General features: G+C 37.9%; 1 protein-coding gene across 1 annotated transcript; it reads left to right on the forward strand.

Annotated features, from left to right (window-relative positions):
- Nucleotides 1-7,284: 7,284 nt before the first annotated feature.
- LOC119905082 (N-acetyltransferase family 8 member 3) lies at nucleotides 7,285-8,634 on the forward strand. The gene is made up of 2 exons (XM_038721799.1): nucleotides 7,285-7,303; nucleotides 7,862-8,634. The coding sequence occupies exons 1-2, from the start codon at nucleotides 7,285-7,287 to the stop codon at nucleotides 8,611-8,613; spliced, it is 771 nt and encodes a 256-aa protein (XP_038577727.1). The 3' UTR covers nucleotides 8,614-8,634.
- The last annotated feature ends 12,170 nt before the right edge of the window (nucleotides 8,635-20,804 follow it).

Raw genomic sequence — 20,804 nt, forward strand, 5'->3', positions numbered from 1 at the left:
TAGGAGTCCTCTGTTACTTTTTGATCTGATAATGAATTTAGATCTGATGGAATTTAATCCTTAAATTTAGCTACAGCACTATCAGACAGACATCTTGTATAAAAAATTTTGCCCAATGGCGTGTAGTTCAGCAATACAAACTCAAACGTTATCAAACAGTGGTCAGATAAAGAGGGATTCTGTGAGAACACTATTAAATGTTCAATTTCAATACCATATACCAGAACAAGGTCGAGGGTGTGGTTAAAACAGTGAGTCGGTTCATGAACACTCTGAGAGAAGCCAATGGAATCTAACAGAGAGATAAACGCAGTACTAAATCATTCTCAACGTCCACATGAATATTAAAATCCCCTACAATAATAACTTTGTCCGTTTTAAGGACTAAAGTTGACAAAAACTCTGCAAATTCAGATAAGAATTCTGAGTACGGACCAGGTGCTCGGTACACTATAACAAAAATAATTGGTTGCAGTGATTTCCAACTTGGGTGTGAAAAACTAAGAACAAGGCTTTCAAATGAGTTATAATTTAGTTTAGGTTTAGAGCTGATTAGTAGACTAGAGTCGAAGATAGCTGCAACTCCACCTCCTCGGCCTGTGCCTCGAGGAATGTGAGTATTAATATGACTGGGAGGGCTGAGGGATTCATTTAGGCTAACATTCTCCATCACCCAGCCAGGTTTCAGTAAGACAAAATAAATCAATATCATAATCTGATATTAGTTCATTTACTGGTACACCTTTAGAAGAGAGAGATCTGATGTTTAAGAGTCCACATTTAACTCTCCTATTTGTTTGCACTATTGCTCTTGTGGTTTTAATTTTTATGAGGTTTTTATGCACAGCTCCTCTTCTGTTTACCTTTGATTTAAATAACTTCAATGGTCGGGGGACAGACACCGTCACTATAGGATTTTCACTAACTCCTGAAATGGAGGAGCAGAGAAGTGTGTTAGACTGCGACTCTGCGTAGGGTTTTGGGTGGGTAACTGCTGAAATAGAAGGGCAGAGAAGTGTGTTAGACTGCGACTGCCTCCTCGTCTCAACTCTGGGTTGTCATGGATTTGGTCCACTAATAAACTTGGCCAGATTTCTAGAAATGAGAGCTGCTCCTTCCCAAGTGGGATGGATGCCGTCTCTCCGAATCAGACCAGGTCTTCCCCAGAAATTCTGCCAATGATCTACAAAGCCCACATCGTTTGCTGGACACCACCTCGACAACCAGCGGCGGAATGACAACATGCGTGTCATCACTGGTCAGATTTGGCAGGGGTCCAGAGAAGAAGAGACTATAACACAAATGTTTTGCTTCATGGATGGCTAAGAATAACAAAGATTTACTACTTGTTTATCTATCCAACTGTCTTGTATGTGTAGAGAAAGCCTCTAGGGCTGTTGTTATTACAGTTTGGTTCTAGTATAAAATCCTCAATGTGTCATTTGTATATAAAGCGTGAAACATCTGTATGCTTTAGAAGGAAGCCTGGTAATGTCCAGTACTGATCATCCTTCAGTTGTGCATTTACAACTGACCCCATCATCACTCTCCCATACAATATGTGTCTAAACAGCTTTGTTATTATTCAGCAGAATTTAAAATACTACAGGCTGCAGCATCTTAGGAGACTTTTGTGTCTGTTTTAATCCTGTTATTTTCAGTATGACAATTACCTGAGATTCTCACTTTGAGGTGAGAATCAAATTCGTCTGCTTTCAGTGGGTGAAGTGTCTTAGCAGTCACAAGGAAAGAGGCATGACTTTGGATTGTGATAAAGTGAGATTACCATAAAACAAGATTTGAAAGAAGACAGCCTTTCACTGCTCTTGGGTCTGTTTCAGACTTTCATTATGATTTCTAATCTGTCATAATCTGAAACAGTGTTACAAGATAACCTTAGCATTTTGTGCTCCCTGGATTCTCAGTACAATTACTTGCAATCTGTGATTAAAAAACAAAACACAAACTGTGAGAACTCACAAACATAAAACTTTTAAATTTCAATTCATCATCGCTGCCAGATAAAGCTGCCCTGTCTTGTAGAAATTACATTGATATACTACTAATTTGTATAGACAAATATGTTTTTTGTAAGAAAATGTGGTAGAGTTCTGCATTATGTTCCATTTGAGTGAGAAAAATACACCATTTATTTACAAAGATTTTTTAGGGAGGTGTTTGGGTGGATGGTGGGTGTACAAAGTCAAAGACTGGGGTCCGCATCCTGAGTCCTACATGTTAGTTTTAGGGAACAAAAGCACTTTGGATAAGGTTTGGGAAAGATTACTAACTAACCACTAACCTAACAAGTCCACAATCTTATGTGCTGGTCTGTGAATTTTGTTCCATTTTGCAGAGCCACACCAGCTGTAACTAGCTGCTGACTCACATAAGAATTGTTTCTGGTGCTGGTGGTGGTGGGTAGGGTTGACAGATGGTAAATTGGGCGCTTTTCACGCAGGAGACCAGCACTCGGTTCCCACGTGAAACACCACTGATTTGTTTTTTTAATAAAGTTACATAGTAGCATTAGCTTCATTAGCTCCATAGTGTTAGCGTTAGCTACGTTAGCTAGCTATCTAACTATAATAGTCTTAAAGGTGTTGACAGACCCCCGTAGCCCCTTACCCTAACCCTCACAGGGGTGTGTGCCTAAACCTGAGTCAGTGGCGACCACTGAACCCAACAGCTATGCAGATTATGGTTTAACTCCTTTCTGTTGCTGCTGTCTCCACGTATATATGTCATGTGATTTAGGTCACGTGATTTCCAATTTAGGGTTTGAAAATGCCATTTAGGGAGGCACGCCACCGGTAGGGGCACTATTGTATGATATGCTTATATGAGTCGTATTTGGAGGTTGTCGCTTAGGCTAGACGACTTGTTGAACTCTTGGTAAGAAAAATTCAAAATGTCAAACTTTTTATTTAACCAATAGCAAGTGTCTAAAAAAAGTCATAGTTTAGCAATAGCAAAGGTTTAACCATACTTTACTTGCAATGAATGGATACTTTAGAAAAAGAAAATACACTCAGTATCTACATTTTTAAAATTTTTTGTCAACATTTAGTAAGTGCTGATAGTCGAAAAGAATAGCTTTCCCTGTAGTTCAGATGGGAGATGTACCAGGGCAGCGACTTTGCTACGTTACGCAATCTCTCTTAACTTTTTTAGTCTTGTAAATAAACAAAATAAACTCACAAAATGTTAAAAACTGAAATATTCATACACATATTTTTCTTATACAACAGAAAAATACCCTTGTACACCTTATGAATTTGAGATACACTTCATTCAAACTTTACAGAAAGAAAATAAAACTCATCAAAACCATTGTAAATAGTCTGTCAACTGTTCCAACAATCACCAAGACTGGTTTTGTGGAAATAAACACTGAAATCGCTGTATTAGATGTGAAAATATTCTGGCTCTACACGTTGTGGCTGCCACTCTGATCCCTAACCTTGCTCCTCTCCTGTTTGATTCCTTTCCTGTCCCCGCCTGAACCTGCGGCATCTTGGTCCTCGGAGACAGAGTCCTGGTCGGAGCTGTAACTCACCTCGGGGCTGTATTCCCTATCGTCAAACTGGCCTCCATTAGTGATAACATTTTATTAAGGGATTATAATTAGTGATGCATTAATGTTGCATCTGGAGGGTGGGGCTATTTCTAATTACTTACTGCTGGGTAGCTGAACCTGTAATAATATATCATAATTTATTAGTTGATTTACATTCCCGACCTCCCTTTGGATCACAGAAGATATCATTCTTTTTGAAATTTGAGTAGAGACACATTCTTCTGGACAAAAGAATGGCTCTCATTTGATGGTTATATACAGTGGGAGTGGGACATAAATCGTATAAAAGTAAATGTAGTGTGTTGTCCTATTGACTCAAACAGAGATCCAAAGTGAGTCAACATCAAGATTCTTTATTGATGCAAATATTTACCTTATCAGAGTTGTGTTGCATAGTGTTTCTGTTGTGTTTCCCAAATATAAGTCCTGCGTGGAGAGACGGTGTCACTGGTGCATAAGATTGAATAAGCTTCCACTCTCATGTACTGCAAGTCCAAGTCAGTATCCATGTTTTATTTTGACAGAGGCAATTTCAGACATTACCACATCATAAATGCTGAAGCATTACCAAACATATATTCTACACAAAAGCTAATGCATTACTATAATAATGAAAGATGTCTGGAACTAAATGGAAATATCTGGGTAGTGTTTTAGCTCTGTATATGTGCATTTTTGAGGCATAGGAAAGTCACATTCAATTGAAAGTTTCTGAAGAGGCAGTGGGTTGGAAATAAAGTTGTCTGAGGTGTATTCAAATGATGGCTAGCCACTGGATATGCTGGGAAAAACTCAATAATGTAATGGTTTAATCCCTTAATGTCGGAGCTCTATGACAAGCGTACCGAACAGGCTCTTTGCCTCACAATCCTTGTGCAAGTACATGTCCATGAATAAAAATGCAATCCATTGGGCACTCATGTTCCCTTTTTGAAGTGGAGCATGTAGTTTGCCTACAGTGGTTAGTTTCCACGGCAACTTTAACCTTTATTTCTTTTTTGTTTGAAGACAATGTGCAATCAACTCTGAAGCACTTAGCTAATTTTATTAAGTGAAATTAGTTTTGCCTGTGCTAATGAAGTATTATGTACTAAAGCAATTCATACCATGACACATTCACGAGGTTCAAATATGACTTGATTAATGCACAGCTTGTGCTTTAATTTTATTTAATTAGTTTGTTTTTTAGAACTTTGTGGTAACAATTGTTCAAAGTGATCATGACGTGACAAAATGGCTTTGACATGACTGTATTACCTCAGAAGTAACTTCACTGGCTTCATCAAGTTACTTTACTGATATACCGTACATGGTTATATCTTATAGAAGCCCAGTGTTAATTGTAAATTATGTTTTGACTTGTCATTAGGCCCTGCAGTGCATATCAGGCTCTGCTATTATAACATTAAAACATGGGTGATTGCATCAATTCTAAACATTTTCAGTACTTTAGTGTAATGTTTGTGCCAATGAACAGCACTGACATATTTAGCTGGCCCATGTCACATGACTGGAAACCTATGTGACATGAGAACCAAGCGTGCAACCCTTTTTTAAATCTTTATTTCAAACTGTCAACATACATAGTATCAAAAGCAAACATCCTAATGGCATGCATTCGGATGAAGCAATGAGAAAACAAAAAAAAGCGTCAAACTGCTGTGTACAGTCGCAGAGAAAGGCAGAAAGTATGATGCATGGTGTCACTACTTTTCAAAAATACAGCAATATGCACCATTTCAAGTGTTGGGCAGTGACGCGTTACTGCATTTATGTCACTAATGAGTCCTCTGACAGGTGACCCAATTCTGTATTCAGTTACTAATCCAAGTAATGCTGCGTTACCAGAGCTCACCATCCTTGACGTCAATGCGTGACTGTGCAAAAAGCTTCCAACTTGAACAATTCTACATCTAATTTACTGAAGCATCTGCTAAAGCAGCACAGCAATTAATTAAAAAAAGTGAAGCTTATAGAAAGAAACTCCAAACTGCCAGTGATGCATGCACTCATCGAGAGAAAGTGGCAGTAAGCAACGTTTTATGTTTTGTAAAAACACTGAATGCCTACTGCTCTTATAAATATGCAGAAAAACAGTAGTTCAAAAGTCGGAACTTACTTACAATATTTTTTTATTTCAGCCAGTGACTTAACGTTATATGACATATGCTCCTTCTTCTGCTGTAATGAATATGCTATTAGTCAAACTTGCCAGGTTGTCCTTCAGTTTTTAGGATGGGGGGCGGAGGGGTTGTGAAAGTAATATAGTAACGAAACAAGAAATGTAACAAGGTACTTTTAATACGCACTAATTACTAAAGTAATATTATTACTTTTTAAAAGAGAAATTAGTAAAAAAGTAAGTTATTACAATTTCTGAGTAACTTTCCCAACACTGTTGTCACTATATATGTGACAAGAAAATGCCACATATAGGGTAAGTTGCTCTAAAACAATCATGCCACGTTTATTTATTCATATTTGTAATTTTTTTTTATTTAATTTAATCATAGTATTTCAGTGAATTACTTGACTGCTTGTATACTTATTAGCACAGACATTTTTATTTAATTGTACTCATATTTTCTTTTGTAATAAATGTGTGAAATATGTTTTGTAAAAATACCATTATTTTGAAAAATGTATTAAAATTTAAGAAATGATCAGTATTGGTATTGTTTTTTTAAATTAATCAAACAAAAAGTATGGTTATCATATTGAAACACAAAAGTTTGGTATCGCCCATCTCTACTAGTAAGTCCTTTTACAGGTGACCCAGGTTTACAGGTTTATGGTTTTGTTATCATACTGCCCACTCTATGTAGACAGAAGAAACAATATACCAAATGTGGGTCACTTGCAGGGTACAGAATTCAGAATTCACATGGTGGTTGTGAAATGGTTTGGGAAAGTTCCAGAGTTGCTTGACCTTCTAACACTCACAGATTCATGAGGCAGCGCTATTGATTTAAACAGGTGTAAAGGCCCTTTCCTGCCAAGGAAATTTAATCATGTCAGAGGGCCACTGGGTTATTGCACAAGACAGTGTCAGCAACGCCATAGGACACTTTTATGTCAGGGGGCTAGACAATATTAATTTTACTTTCACCTTATATTCTGGGGAAGAAGCGGTGTAGAGAGCAGATTCCTCAGAGAACACCACAGAAACTCAAGCACCCAAAAAGAGGTTAATATGAACATTTTATTCTTGGAAAATATCTATGAAGTGCTCGAACGGGCTCTGAATTCACATTCTGCTCAGTATTCTGACTTAATATATTCCGGATCTGTGTTCAAGCTCCTTGAGAATCCAATGATAGAGTTCTTTACTCTGTTGACTAAGCTAATTAAGTTTTTTTTTTTTAATATACTCTGCGTTTCCTAATCAAAGCATCACTGTGATTAATTTCAATTAAACTTAATGCTTGCTTCCTCAAATCACCGTCATTTTGATCTAACTGTAAAAAATTTTATATAATCAATACTTTATACAATCAGGAGCAGTTTTACTTCAAAGTCATTTAAGGTCTGCAAGTTTTTTCTGTGTGTGTGCGTGTGTGGTGTGTACTCATAGGTGAGCATGCCCAGACTAATTTCAATCCCTTTTGTGAATGGCTGATTATCACAATCTGTAGCTTAAGTTCAGGGGGAGCAGGAGTGTTAAGTCCTTCAGAGTGAGTGAAAGACGAGGGGAAAGAGTCGGCATGGCCCAGAAAAATAACTGTAAGTTGATGTTCTGATTATATTAATCTTTTATACCTTTTTCAAGTACTCGAGTTGATTACGAACAAGAGCACTAATAAGACAGCTAGGGTGTAAATGAATGGCACAACTAACATGCCTAGATGACACACAATACATTTCACCGAAGCTTAAGACCTTTTGTTTGTTGCCTCGGAAGTCTCACCTTGCTTTTATTTTCATCGTTGACTCTTTTGAGACCTAATTGTAATGGATCTCAGGATGACTATTGAAATCTTAAAGAGGAGCAATGCTAAAATCATTTTAATTGTAATTTTCACCCCAGGTTGTCATACACAAATGGCAGGTTTTACATTCATGTGAAAAAGAGTTAAATTAGAAATGAAAAGGGTGAGATTCCATAAGAGTTGTATTGATTCTTTTTTTTTTTTTGCAACATGATGTTACGTGAGCCTATTGATCCCATTGTGAAATCCAGCAGGAATTTCTTATTGCAACAACAGACAGATTAGTCTCACTGAGCTCTCATTCTCTCCCTTCCTCCCTCCCTCTTTCTTTCTCTCCCTCTTTAACATACAGTTGAGTTCTCCATCAGGGAATATAGACCCTCAGATCAACATATGGTCATGTCACTCTTTCGCGATGGGATACTTGAACATGTATACCCAGCTTTCTTTAAGGCCATGAGCCATCCAGACCATGTTGGCATTGCTCTGAGCATTTCCATGGCTGGTTATGTGCTGGGAGGCAGCTCCTACTTCCAAGCTTTACTCTTTGGGAGTGCATGGGCTGGCCTCATTTATTACTGCTGCCACGAGATCTATGAAGGCTACATGACGAGGCGTCTGAGCACAGACATGGCTGACATTCAATCCAACTACCTGGAAAACCCAGATAATGGTTTCTGGGTGGCAGAGGCAGACGTCAACAGCCAGTCCAAGGTTGTGGGGATGGTAGCAGTGACGGGGAAAAGGGGAGGGGAGGAAGGTGAGAGGTTTGATGACTGCAATGGAGGAGTGCTGGGAGAAGGCTCAGAGTTTGCCCAAGACGCTGTGGATGGGAGTTACGGCGAGATGTCCCTCATGGTTGTGGTGTTTCCATGGCGGCGCAAAAACCTGGGTTCACAGTTGACAAGGAAGGCCCTTGATTTCTGCAAACAGCAAGGCTACAGCCGCCTCGCTCTGGAAGTCAGCTCACCACAGACGGCAGCTATATCCCTGAGCCAAAAGTTTGGTTTTGTTCAAACTGCGTCCCATAGTAACACACACACTAATCGCTGGTTCTCCAAACTGGCCAGAATGAATGTGATGCGAATGGAGAAGTTAATTTAATGTAACCTGATACAACCTTAACTGTACAGCACATTAGGAATATATCATTTAATTTATGCTTCTTGTCTGATTCAATGCAAAAGTCTTTCTTGTTGATCTTTTCTTGTGTGATATTCGGTCATGGAAGAAAAATACAATAAATTTCATGTTTTTTCCACAAAGCAGCATTAATGATCTCAGTTTCCTTGTATTTCTTCTTACCTTGATGTATTATGTATACACCTGCACCCCTAACAGTCCATTGCCCATAACCAAGGAAAACAATGAGACAATTAGTCAACTGTGCTGGATAATCTAATTAATTTATACTTTGCATAAGGAATAACAAAAAATATCAGTGAGATATTTTATTCAATTAATTGTTGGACATTAAACAGAACAAACTATATTCACATTCAATTATCTATTGTTCTCCCGTCCACTAAGGAATATAAATAAATATGTGAGAAAGGAGAAATTTAGTCATTTGAAAGCAGGAGAACTTTCTTTTAAGCTTCTTTCCAGGGAGAAGTTGAATCCCTCTGCCTCAGAGGAATTAATGCTAGCTGACTTCTAAGACCTCACAACTCTTTGCTTAAAATACCAATGAAAAATGCAATAGTATCAGGACATTGGGAGGTTTAAAATTCTTTGGAGCTAAAAGAGCTCTGTGTGTGTGTGTGTGTGTGTGTGTGTGTGTGTGTGTGTGTGTGTGTGTGTGTGTGTGTGTGTGTGTGTGTGTGCGTGTGTGTGTGGCGTAAAAACAGGATAAAGAGTTCAGTATATTGCAATGCATTCAGGTCATTGTAAATACTGAGATTATGGACTCCAAACAATAGAGAAAAAGCTAAGTGTTAACATATTGGTGGTCTCATGATATGTGTGAGTAAGGACTGGACAAAGTGAAGGTGAGAGGGCCGTGGGAATATTACTCTTTTACCAACAACAACAAAAAACCTGATGGGTGGGCGCTATTTCTGAAACACTGTAAACAAGGAGCTTCCTGTCAACTAATGATGCCAACAGGATATTTTCCTAATAAACCTGTTGTCAGCCACAAGCATTGTGCAGCATCAGCTAAACAATGTAGATGTACACATTCCTTAACCTACATTACCCCAGAAATTCCCCAAAGGTGATTACAATTTCCAAAATATTATCAGCACCTCACAGTACCCGCTTATCTCAAAAGAGTGTGTGTCCACAGTAAGCCTATAAAGGAAAACGTCAAGCAATGACAGGTGTGGTCTAAATGAGTTTCAAGAGTGGAGTATTGTATGAATAAAGCATCTCAGTACTGCGACACACAAACACACACCATCGCAAGCCTTCGGGCATCAATCATTCCTGCTGAGGCTGTCAGAAAAGAATTAGGCTGGTGGCCAGCAGGCAGGTGCTGAACTAGCCGGAGGAAGATGAGCCTTAACGCTGGCCAACCTGTTGTCATCCTCTCACAATTACCGGTACAACTGGCCTCAAGGTAATGACAGCTTGATTGTAATTCCTCTCATACACATGCTCTACAGATCAGTCTGTTGCCATTTTGGGGGTATGTTAAATGAAAAAGCTTTACCCTCAAAAAAGTCAGAATTGCTGCAGTGCCTATAGCCTATACAGTGTCCCCCCCCCCCCCCCAGGTCTGATGTTTTACTGACTCACAACATTGAAAGTAGATTTAATGTGGCTTTTTTGATTCTGATCAACAGAATAAGTAAACAAGGGGATCTAAATTAATCACAAATTTAAAATACATATTTCACCTTCTCCAAGACAGTATTTAGTAGTTGCACCGTTGGTAGTAAATACAGCACATCTGGGCACTGCAATTTCCCCCCATTCTTCTCTATGAAACTGCTGCACAGGGATCATGAGTGAACACAACTCTCAATTGGATTGAGCTGTGTCTCACTCCCTCCAGAACGTAAACACATCTGTGCAGTTTTGGCTTTAAAAACTCAACTTTTCATAGACTGGTGTATTTACACTACAATTAAGTGAAACCACTCAACTACATGCAGGTGATCTCCATTTCACTAATTATGTGACTTCTAAAACCAAATGGCTTCATCGGGGATGATTCAGGTGTATTTTATATTTGCAGTGTATTTAGATCTTTTTTTCGCACACATTTAAGTCTTTTTCTGTTGATCAGTGTCAAAAAAGCCATTTTAAATCTACTTTGATTCAACGTTGTAAAACAATACAACATGAAAACCTTCAAGTGGGGTGAACTATAGTGTGAAATTTAATTTTTCATGGATGCATGCATGCTGCAGCTGAGAGATAATTGGATTTATTAGCATAATGACATACTTAATGAGTGTTAGCACTGACTTATATACTTTGTAGTCCAATTTATTTCTTTTCTTCTATTTTTTTGGGAAGGTATACCCAACAGAACTTGAAGAGACTTTTCCCTGTCTGTCATTATTGGACTAGAGGGCTTCCCAATTTGAGATAACATGAGATCGATGAAATAGGCAAGACTCTCATCAAAGGATGAGCTCAACAAATTGAATTGGAAAACATCTCTTTGTCCACTACTTTTAGGATGGGATAGTGTGTGAGGGCTTGTTTTCCTTTATTTGTGGGTCCAAAAACTGGAATTTCACTATGCTTTTGGGGACCAAAATGCCCGGCCCAACAACTTTAAAGGGCTGTTTGAGGGTCAAGACTTTAGGGTTCAAGTTTCAATTAGGTTAAGATTAGGGTAAGGGTTAAAGTTAGGCATGTAGTTGTGATCGTTTGGATAAGGGACTGGGGAATGCATTATGACAAGAACAGGTCCCCACAAAGATAGTAACACAAGGCTGTGATTGTGTTTGTATGTTAACACAAGCGTGTGGGCAGGGATTATCTTTAGCATTCCTGCGTGCATGCATTCTCACTATATGCTATTTTCTTGCGTCTCATTACTCTGACTCGGATCAAGAACTAGCTTATCATGGGAAAAGAGCTAATACATCTTGAGGCAAACTTTGATGACACCTTCAAAGTAATAACAAAGCAAGTAATCAACATTACAAACAGCACCTGTGTGTAAACAGGTCTTTCTCTTTTCTATATTAACACTCTTATTGAATTGGCCAAGATTATGGAGATTAATTGCATCAGGATACCAGTCGCCTATATGCTGTTGTCTTAGAGCCAGAGGTAGATTTGTTTGGATCATACATCATCATATGCTATTCACCACTGCCTTGCATAATCACTTTTCATCTTCTTTGTTGCACCATAGGAAATCACTTTTTGGCCGTGCCACTGAAGTTAACTGCAAAAGACAACACCTGGGCAATTATTTTAGATATTAAATCACAAGTAACGAAGGCATGTCACAACTTACACAAATAGATAGCTTATCCTGCTACATCAATTGACTGCATTTTAGAAACCTGACATTATGCAGAATCTGCACTTCCTTTTGCTGAATAATTGGTCAATTATTCGCTGCATGGTTCAAGAATGATAAATATGTTTTTCTATAAGAGCAGAGTATTAGACCACAGTGCACACACTCTGAGTCACTTACAGGTAGAGCATGAGAATCAGGAAGGGGAGATGTATTAACTGGATCCTTTAAATTATATCTTACACTGGAACATGCATGAAAGCACAATTTATTTGATTATCATTCAAGATCAAATTATCGGGGTAAATGTGAGATTAGATGTTGCTAATGAGTTGGTATTAAATATGTTTACACCACAGTGGGCCTGTACATCGTAGATAAATGTTCCAGACAATATTAGGCAGTGGCTCGTTTGCTGAGCATCAGCTCCAGTGCAAGAGGACTGTGGGGATTTGGTCAGGGAAGTAATTGGACACAACAACAACCGAAAAATTGATCACAGCTGTTGTAATTAGGAGAAATATTGGACAATCAATTTTTTTATGTTTCATGCGCGATGCTGAGTTATGGACAATAACCACATTCCAATATAAAAGATAGCAAAGTGTCATAATTATAATGCAATCTTCTTATGGTATACTCTGCTTAAAATGCATATATTTCAGGATGATGAAACAAAAGACTAAGATCTCAATCACAATAAGAGTTTTGCATATAATACAATAAGTGTTAATATTAATACACACGTTAATTATGGGCTGAGGACCAACAGCATATTGACACTTATCATACTGACATTCCAAACTGCCACTGTCAGCATGTTTAACCCATTAGTTGGCTTCACGCGATGCTGAACATGAAATATAATATGGGTTGACGTTATATGACACATTTTACACAACTGTAATTCTGGTACCTGTTATAATGCACAATAAAACAAAGATGGGGAGTGGCTAGAGTGATAAAATGAAGCAATCTGTTGTTCAACCATCAATAAAGGCCCACATTTATGACATGTTTGCTCTACTAGTTGATGATTTTGATGAGAAAATAAAGTGCAGATACAAAGACAGGATCATTTTTAAAATCTCACAGGGAAAGGCTGAAATAAAATATTAATCCCCGCCACCACCTCCACCCCTAATACCTTTCATACACTCCCTAACTAACAACATTTGACAAGCATAAGTCATGATCCAATATATTTTGGAAATCATTAATTTCTAATGATATACAGCATAATTTTATCACATCGCTGAGTTTCCAGAGCTATTGAAGGAAGTAAAAAAAAGTAATCCCCATCACAAATGGCCAGAAGAAACCATTACAATCCAGCTTTGATTGATCTCTATATTAACTAAAGACCTACTGAAGGTTTTTGATGAGGAAGTTGGAAGACAGTGCTTTATCGTGCACATTCAGTGAGTCATGGATTAAGTTGTGCTGCAACGAGGATATCTGGCACGTGTCACAGTATTGAAGTGAGGAAAGGATAATGTCTCAGTCAGGGGTGATGAGATTTGTGCTTCAAGCGAGAAAAATGGACCTGTTATGGACTTCGATTTTTCCTCGAGGACACGGCCATCTCCCAGTTATAGTAGTTGTTGCCATCTGTTATGTAACTCCATATATGCCAGCTGTCATATAAAGATAGATTATGTATTTGTTAGATTGCATTAGGCACTATAACACCAGACATCTCAGTATGACCATTCTGTGTCTTCAAGACTGCAACCAAACCTTTTGTTTTCATATTAAGGAATTTACATGTATGAACAATTCTTGCACCTGATGCATATTCCACCAAGACTATTAAAGTGTCAAATTAAAGCTATTATTGTCTGACATGTTGACATTTTGTAAAATGTGGGCTAGAAGAGGGCATGGTGGGATGTTTATAAATTTTAAAAGCTGTCTGTCGGAAAGCTTTATGTTTTCGTCAGCCGAGTGTCACTGTCTGCTCTGAGCAACAACCCAAAACACAGTGTGACTGAAGAATGTACAAGGTGAGATGTGATTGCTAAAAAGAATCAAACAGTTTAGACGTTGGGTATTGACTGCCTTTTGAAGCTTAATAGGAGATTTAATAGGCCCAGACAGAGAAACAGATTAAATCTTTCATGAGGCTATTTCTCAGAAGTATTAATGTCCGGACAAGCTGATCAACCTACATGATATTTCTAAACAATGTGTTGCGGTCACTACAATTCAAGTGTCTCTGAGGATCATTTTGGGCTGGATTCTTACTTCTGGAGCAGAGGGCTAAAATGGATTTCTCTCAAAATGAAACACAGACATACCTGCTTGGAGAAAATAGGCTCAACAGTGCATCTCTATGGATATATACCTCTTGAACAGTTTATCATAAAGAGTCCAAAAAGGCAGATTGCAGCGTCAGTATAATTCAGACAAGACACCATTAATGCACTATGCCAGAATCTATGGAGAATGGATGGTTATATACATAGTTTATTTCAGTTGCTATCCAAGCGGTCTCTCTGCATTCAGTGGATAGACTGTTCCAGGAGCTGGAGCTGTGGCAAACCTATTTACTTCTAATTTGCATCAGCAAATATGTTTTGAAAGAATAGTACTGTAGCCCTGATTAAGTTTTCTATTAGTATGACGAGTCTTTAAATATTTTCTAAGTTTCATAATGTTGATACTGAACATACCAGCAAAAATTTCACAGACAACATATTTAGTTGTTTTTTTTCCTATAGCCGCTCGGATCAACTAAAGCATGACCAAACCTTGTTATGGTTATGTATAGGCACCCATACGATTAATTATTAGAAAAGATGGAAGTGACTTGCAAGGCAAAAACACCAGAGAACCCACAGGACAAGACTGCTGTGTGCAGTCACTGGATAATGGGATAACGATAAGATAGCTGTTTATGGTCAGTTAATAACTCCTTAACTTCTTGTTACACCGTGTCTTGTTTTCTATTTATATCAATAGTGAATACAAAATATGTGACATGTGTGTGTTAGGGCTTACCCCAGATAGTTGAAGATTTGATGCTTCAATGGGCAGAGCCTGAATCGACTGTCAATCTCAAGTTTTGCAGCGAAACAACGATCACGCCATTTTGGATTATATGGGGGTGCTCAACATCTGATTTTACATAGAACTACCAGTTTTCACCCAATAAGTTAATATACAGCCTATTACAACGTTCTAACGTTTCATTCTGTAAATAAACATATAAAAAGAATCAATAAATGTTTTTAAATTGTGTGAATAAATCCAAAAGTCCAAGTCAATGGTGTAGCCTAGTGGCAGAAGAGGAACACTTGCTGAAGCGACCGAGCCCCAACTTCACTGGTGTTGTGCCGAGTTGTCCGCACCTCGCGGGAGTTTCGGATAATCTATCACCGTTGATGACCACAAAAAGAATATTTTATTGTTTTTAAATAGCCGGCTACTTTAAATAGACCCACAAGGAACCGCGACGTGCATGCAGGCGCTACCGTGTGTTGGCTGCACCTGAGATGGTTTAGGGTTGTTTGATGTGTGTGATTGATTTAGATCTGTTTTTTTTAACAATAAATTTTCTTTTTATTATGATTCAATTTTGTAAAACAACACAACATGAAAAAATAAACTAGATGGAAAGATTGCGAGAGAAAGAGCATGGTCCGAGATTTTCAAAATGATAGACAGAGATCAACCAGGCTTTTACAAGGTTGGCGTCGAGAAAATGAAATGCATCCAGCCTGCAGACATACATATCTCTGGCTGGGCTGGCAGCAGTCTCAGCCACCCGATGCACTCTCTCTGGTGGGAATGGATTTAGTTGGATTTTTAATTATCCGACTCTGATTTCTAAATTAGTTTTTTATGCCAAAACTAATAATAACAATAGACAGTGATGGATCTGGGGAGACGGGAATATGCTTATGAAGAGACAGATTGTTCTCTATCTAAACCGTCAGAGATTATCACCCCCACTTAGAGGGTTATAAGCAAATACAGTTGTAGGACAGTTAAATGACAAAGTCACACCAAGGTCTTAATCATTATTCTTGATCGCATCAGTTTAAGTGTCAAATTCATTCACATATAAATACCTTCTTTGCTCAATAGTTAAAATATTTCTGAATTTTGAAGTACTCAGCTTGATGCTTCCTGCTAAACTCTAATTTTTTAATGAAAATCAGAGAAAAACATTTTTGTAGTAACTAGGCTAGCTCTTACTTATAAGCTGACTTGATTTAACAAAATAAATATGATCATTTTTAGAAATGTAACACTGGAGTCTGCAAGTGAAGCAATCCTCGATGGTGGAGACAGTGTCTTCAAATCACAGCAATAAGTCTTCCTCTCCAACTGGGTGAAAGCCCACCCATCCGTCCACCCACACACAGCCACTACTGTCACACACACACACACACACACACACACAGACAAACCTTCATCCTTCATTTGCTGGCACCGTCTCTGTCTGTGTCCCAATGTACAGCTGAACCATCACACCAATATCGCTACATTTGACCGAGCTATACCTCAAGGCTGCCTCCACTGGTTCTTCGATGTGAAAACACATGATTATTACCCAAAGGCAACATACTGGATCACCAGCTACAGAGGAAGATAGACAGATGGATATTTACTAATTCTGTGTGCTGCACAGTGACTGAGCAGTCTGCATTGGCTCTCTTGGTGTCTACCATCTCCGGTTTTGGCAGCAGAGTCCTAGCAGAGACCCTCTGAATAAGCACATCCTCCTGCTCTCTTCTCAGGAGACTTAATTGTTGCTGGACATTGTTTGTGATTACTGCCAAGTTGCCAGAAAGTTTCCCTCTTGCAGCTTTTTATAACCCCCATACAGCAGTGTCCCTGTGCTGTTATTCTCATCCCATCATCAGATTCATAACTATGGAAAAAAGCTGATGAGACCGAAATAACCAAAATCTGAGGGGCATCATCAGTCACATTACCTCCTCAGGGTCAAACACACAATGTCCTGGCTGGGCTTACATCTTCAATTTGCTCTTATTTACTGCATTATGTTTAAAACTGTTCACACACTGGCAAAGCTTTGCTGAACTGTGTAATGAAATGTACAATATTTCATATCTTTCTGTTCTTTAGGATTTTATTGATTATTAGAAAATAATCAGTTTTTTTCTAAGATGAATAAAGTATAAAGTTTAGATCAAAATTCAAACCTATAATGATTTAGCAAGAACAACATAAAACAAATATATTTCAAGTATAGTCTCAAGAGAGAAAAGTTCAGTTGGTCACCAACGTCATTAGGATACATCGCCTGGGGACCATGAATATCTGTACAATATACAGATATTTCTCTGAATAAGTGATTTAACTTTGACCTGCTTGTAGCTCTACATGAGAAAAATTCATCATCATTATTCATCATCTGAGTATGGATATCTGTACCAAGTTTCATGGTAATCCATCTAATAGTTGAGATATTTCAGTTTGGACAAGAGCGGTGGCCCGGCTGATAGAGCCATGTTGCTAGCATGACTATTAAAATGATATCCTTTAATAGTTTGTAAACTGGCAAAACTTTGCTGGACTATGTTAGAAAATGTATTACATTTTACATGTTCCTGTTCTTCATGATTTTATTGAGGATAAGATATCATTCACAAAAATGTGGGGCAACATGAAAAGTCAGGGGATCACCAGAGTCAGTAGGGTTCATCCTCTGGGGACCATATACAACATTTCTTGGCAATCAATCTAATAATTCAGATATTTTAGTCCAGCAAGAGCGGTGGACCGACCAATAGACAGGCCAACAAAATGCAGTCATTTAATGGAGCCATGCTGCTAATGGCTTAATAGAAAAAAAACCTGTAATGATTTAGTAAGAGCAACATCATACACATATATCCAACGGTTTATCATTTCTGTGAAAAAGCCTCAAATATCCATGTTGGAGGAAGAAAAAATATAAGAGGCACACCATTACAAACTCATTCAGTGGGATAAAAGGACTGAGGCAAAGCTCCTGAATGCATTCCAGCTGTTTGAATTGATCTTGATCAGTGTTTCAGTTATGAAACGACAATGGAAATACATGAAGAATCATTGTTGCACAGAGTAAAACCGACACACACTTTTATCTAGCGTCATAAATATCTCTTTGCAGAGACACAGGGAAATGAACGTTCAACAGTACAGTAAATAACCATGTTCAATGTCATACTAGACCTGCATGCACAATGTTCTGCTCTCAACAGCAAGCCAGATCTTGAGGAGTTTCTACTGTCAGTTTCCAGCCTGTTTATATTGTTCTATTCACTATATTCTCTTACTGATATTGTTCTATTATTGTATAATATATCTCAGCAAGAACATGATTACTGAATATTAGCACTGAATATGCTGAATACAAAATAAGGTTATAGACCCACACAGGCCTAAAAGCTCATCTTGTTATCTATTCAGCACTCCTGTCATCATAGTCGTGTCGTTATAATGCAGCTCTGTCAGTGAACGCCAAGCCACTAGCCTTCACAATGAAGCAATTCAAATATTACTGACATTATGTTTTGTATTGCAGGAATCAAATCGCACTCGGATTGCCGATTATAATAATAATGATCTGACGATGTGTTATTGGTCCCAGTTGGGCGGTTCTTTTCCTGTTGGCCTACTGCATCCTACTTCCCAGTATGATGTTGCTGAAGGACACTTCAGCAGGGTGGATGATTGTTAACTATGGAACCCAGATCCTCAAGATGATGGTGCTCCCTACTAGCTAAGCTATGATGTGGTAAATAGATAGAGAATAGTGGATGCCATGTTTTGTTGCTGTTTCCCACACTGTGAGAAACAAGGTGCTGTGGCCCATTACAAATGATTTCTCGATTAAACACAGAATCTGTTTATCACACTTTACAGTTTTTCTCAGCCTAAGGAGTGTTTCACATGCTTACATTTCTAATTTTGTAATTTCTTCAGTTGTGCTCTGCAGTGCTGCAAAACAGTCCTTTCTTTTTCTTTTCTGCATCACAATGACATGGTCTGTCAACAAATTATAATACAAACAGTAAAAACATAACTGTGAATCCTGTTGCAATGTATAACTTTATACTGTTGAAATTGATATGACATATAGAAAAAGTGCAGCCATATGCATTTTCAATCATTGTCATCAAAACGTTAGCCATAGTTTAAATCAGAAAACACTTAACAGAGTACACTGTTATATTGATAACATGACTAAACATTGTGAATATCTTGTTCATAAACAATGACACAAGGACACTGACATGTTCAGTGACATAAAGATTTGCTTTCGAGACATTGACAAAGGATTTTGAGGAAGTTATGGGCTTTTGCAGGTAATCCACTGTGTTGTGCTGTTTGTTCGATATGTTTCAAGAAATGCACTTACTGTTTTGCAAATATTAGGGATGATTCGAGAAATGTACCAAATTACAAATGGATATTAGCCTCTTATAAAAGTCACTCATTCAGTGCCTTAGATGGCCATCCCAAGGGTGGTTTAGATTGAGATGCCGTCATGAATGGAGGGGTTATTCATGTGGGAAAGCCATTAGCGTGATGAATAAACCGTCCCAGTCAAGGCAATGCAAATTGTTGCGACATGCCCGCTGAACACCTCCATAAGGGTTTGCAGAAACAGCTAAGAAAAAAGCATGTTGGTCAAGATCTAAGATTTGCCCTTTTTAAAACAAGACTTTTTAAAAACGGAGTTAATTCAAACTGATGGCCACGACATAAACGTATCATTTTGTTAAATTATAGGAGACTTGTGTAAGCATTTAATCAGAATTCAAAGGTAAGCTTATTCCATGGTCACATCAGTCTTTTGGAGGTGATAATCCCACAACCCACAGAAGCTTGAGGCTTTGATGCTTTTTACACAAATACATATGTTCAAATATAGTGGGGGGAAATGCACAATATCTATTAAACGTGTATTTTAGTCTTTTCAATGTTTTTCATGCTTTTATCTTGTATTGTTTTTGTATTATTGTCTCTTGGGTATTATTGTCTTTACACTTGTTAAAGCACTTTGTAACTTGTTTTTGAAAAGTGCTCTACAAATAAACATTATTATTATTATTATTATATTATCTGCATTATCTTTATATTTCCTTACACAAAAAGAGAGAAGAATTACAATTTGAGTTCAACTTTGACATTTGTAACTAGGTAAAACTTAATGTAAAAAATGTCCAATGTGTCAGAGTTCTGAGGTCAGAAAATAGAGAGAAAATGTTGAGGCTGAAGCATCAACACAGGACTATTCAAATAAAGTATTGAGCAGAGCTGTTTTGATGGGACAGTGTCTTTCAGACTGAACATGATTCTTCTTAATGAGGCACTGCAATTGAGAGACTGACAAATAAGTAAAAATCAACATTAAAGCTGTTTACAAATACAATTCTACTCCATTCGAAGCAGATGTGAATGCACATGAAGAGTGAAATCAAAAGGTTTGACAGCAAAAGCACTGTTCTAGTGCTAAACTCAGATCAGATCAAACGACTTGAGCTCTAGAACTTCAGTTCTTTTCCGTGATTGAATTCTTCTTGAAGAAAAATGATTAATTGCTGGATTTGAGAAATGTTACAGCAGTCCACGTATGACTGCTTTTGAACTTTTTCCATTGATTTTCAGAGTGATTAAGAGGCACTTTGAGCTCTCAAACATAAGTGTGTGTAATTGCGAAGCACATGGTGATGGTTAATCTGTTATTCAGAACCAAAGAATACACTCCTTTATATTAGACCGTCTTTTGCACACTGAAGTGAAGGTTTAGTTGTACCATTTAAATATTCTAAAGGAAAATCATTAAAGATAACAAAACATGGTGTCCTTTTGACTCGCACATAAGTGCTGTGCTCTG

Source organism: Micropterus salmoides, unplaced genomic scaffold (genome assembly GCF_014851395.1).
Source record: "Micropterus salmoides isolate LMB-PRFRI ecotype aquatic unplaced genomic scaffold, ASM1485139v1 Ms_hic_scaffold_16, whole genome shotgun sequence".
Classification (NCBI taxonomy): domain Eukaryota; kingdom Metazoa; phylum Chordata; class Actinopteri; order Centrarchiformes; family Centrarchidae; genus Micropterus; species Micropterus salmoides.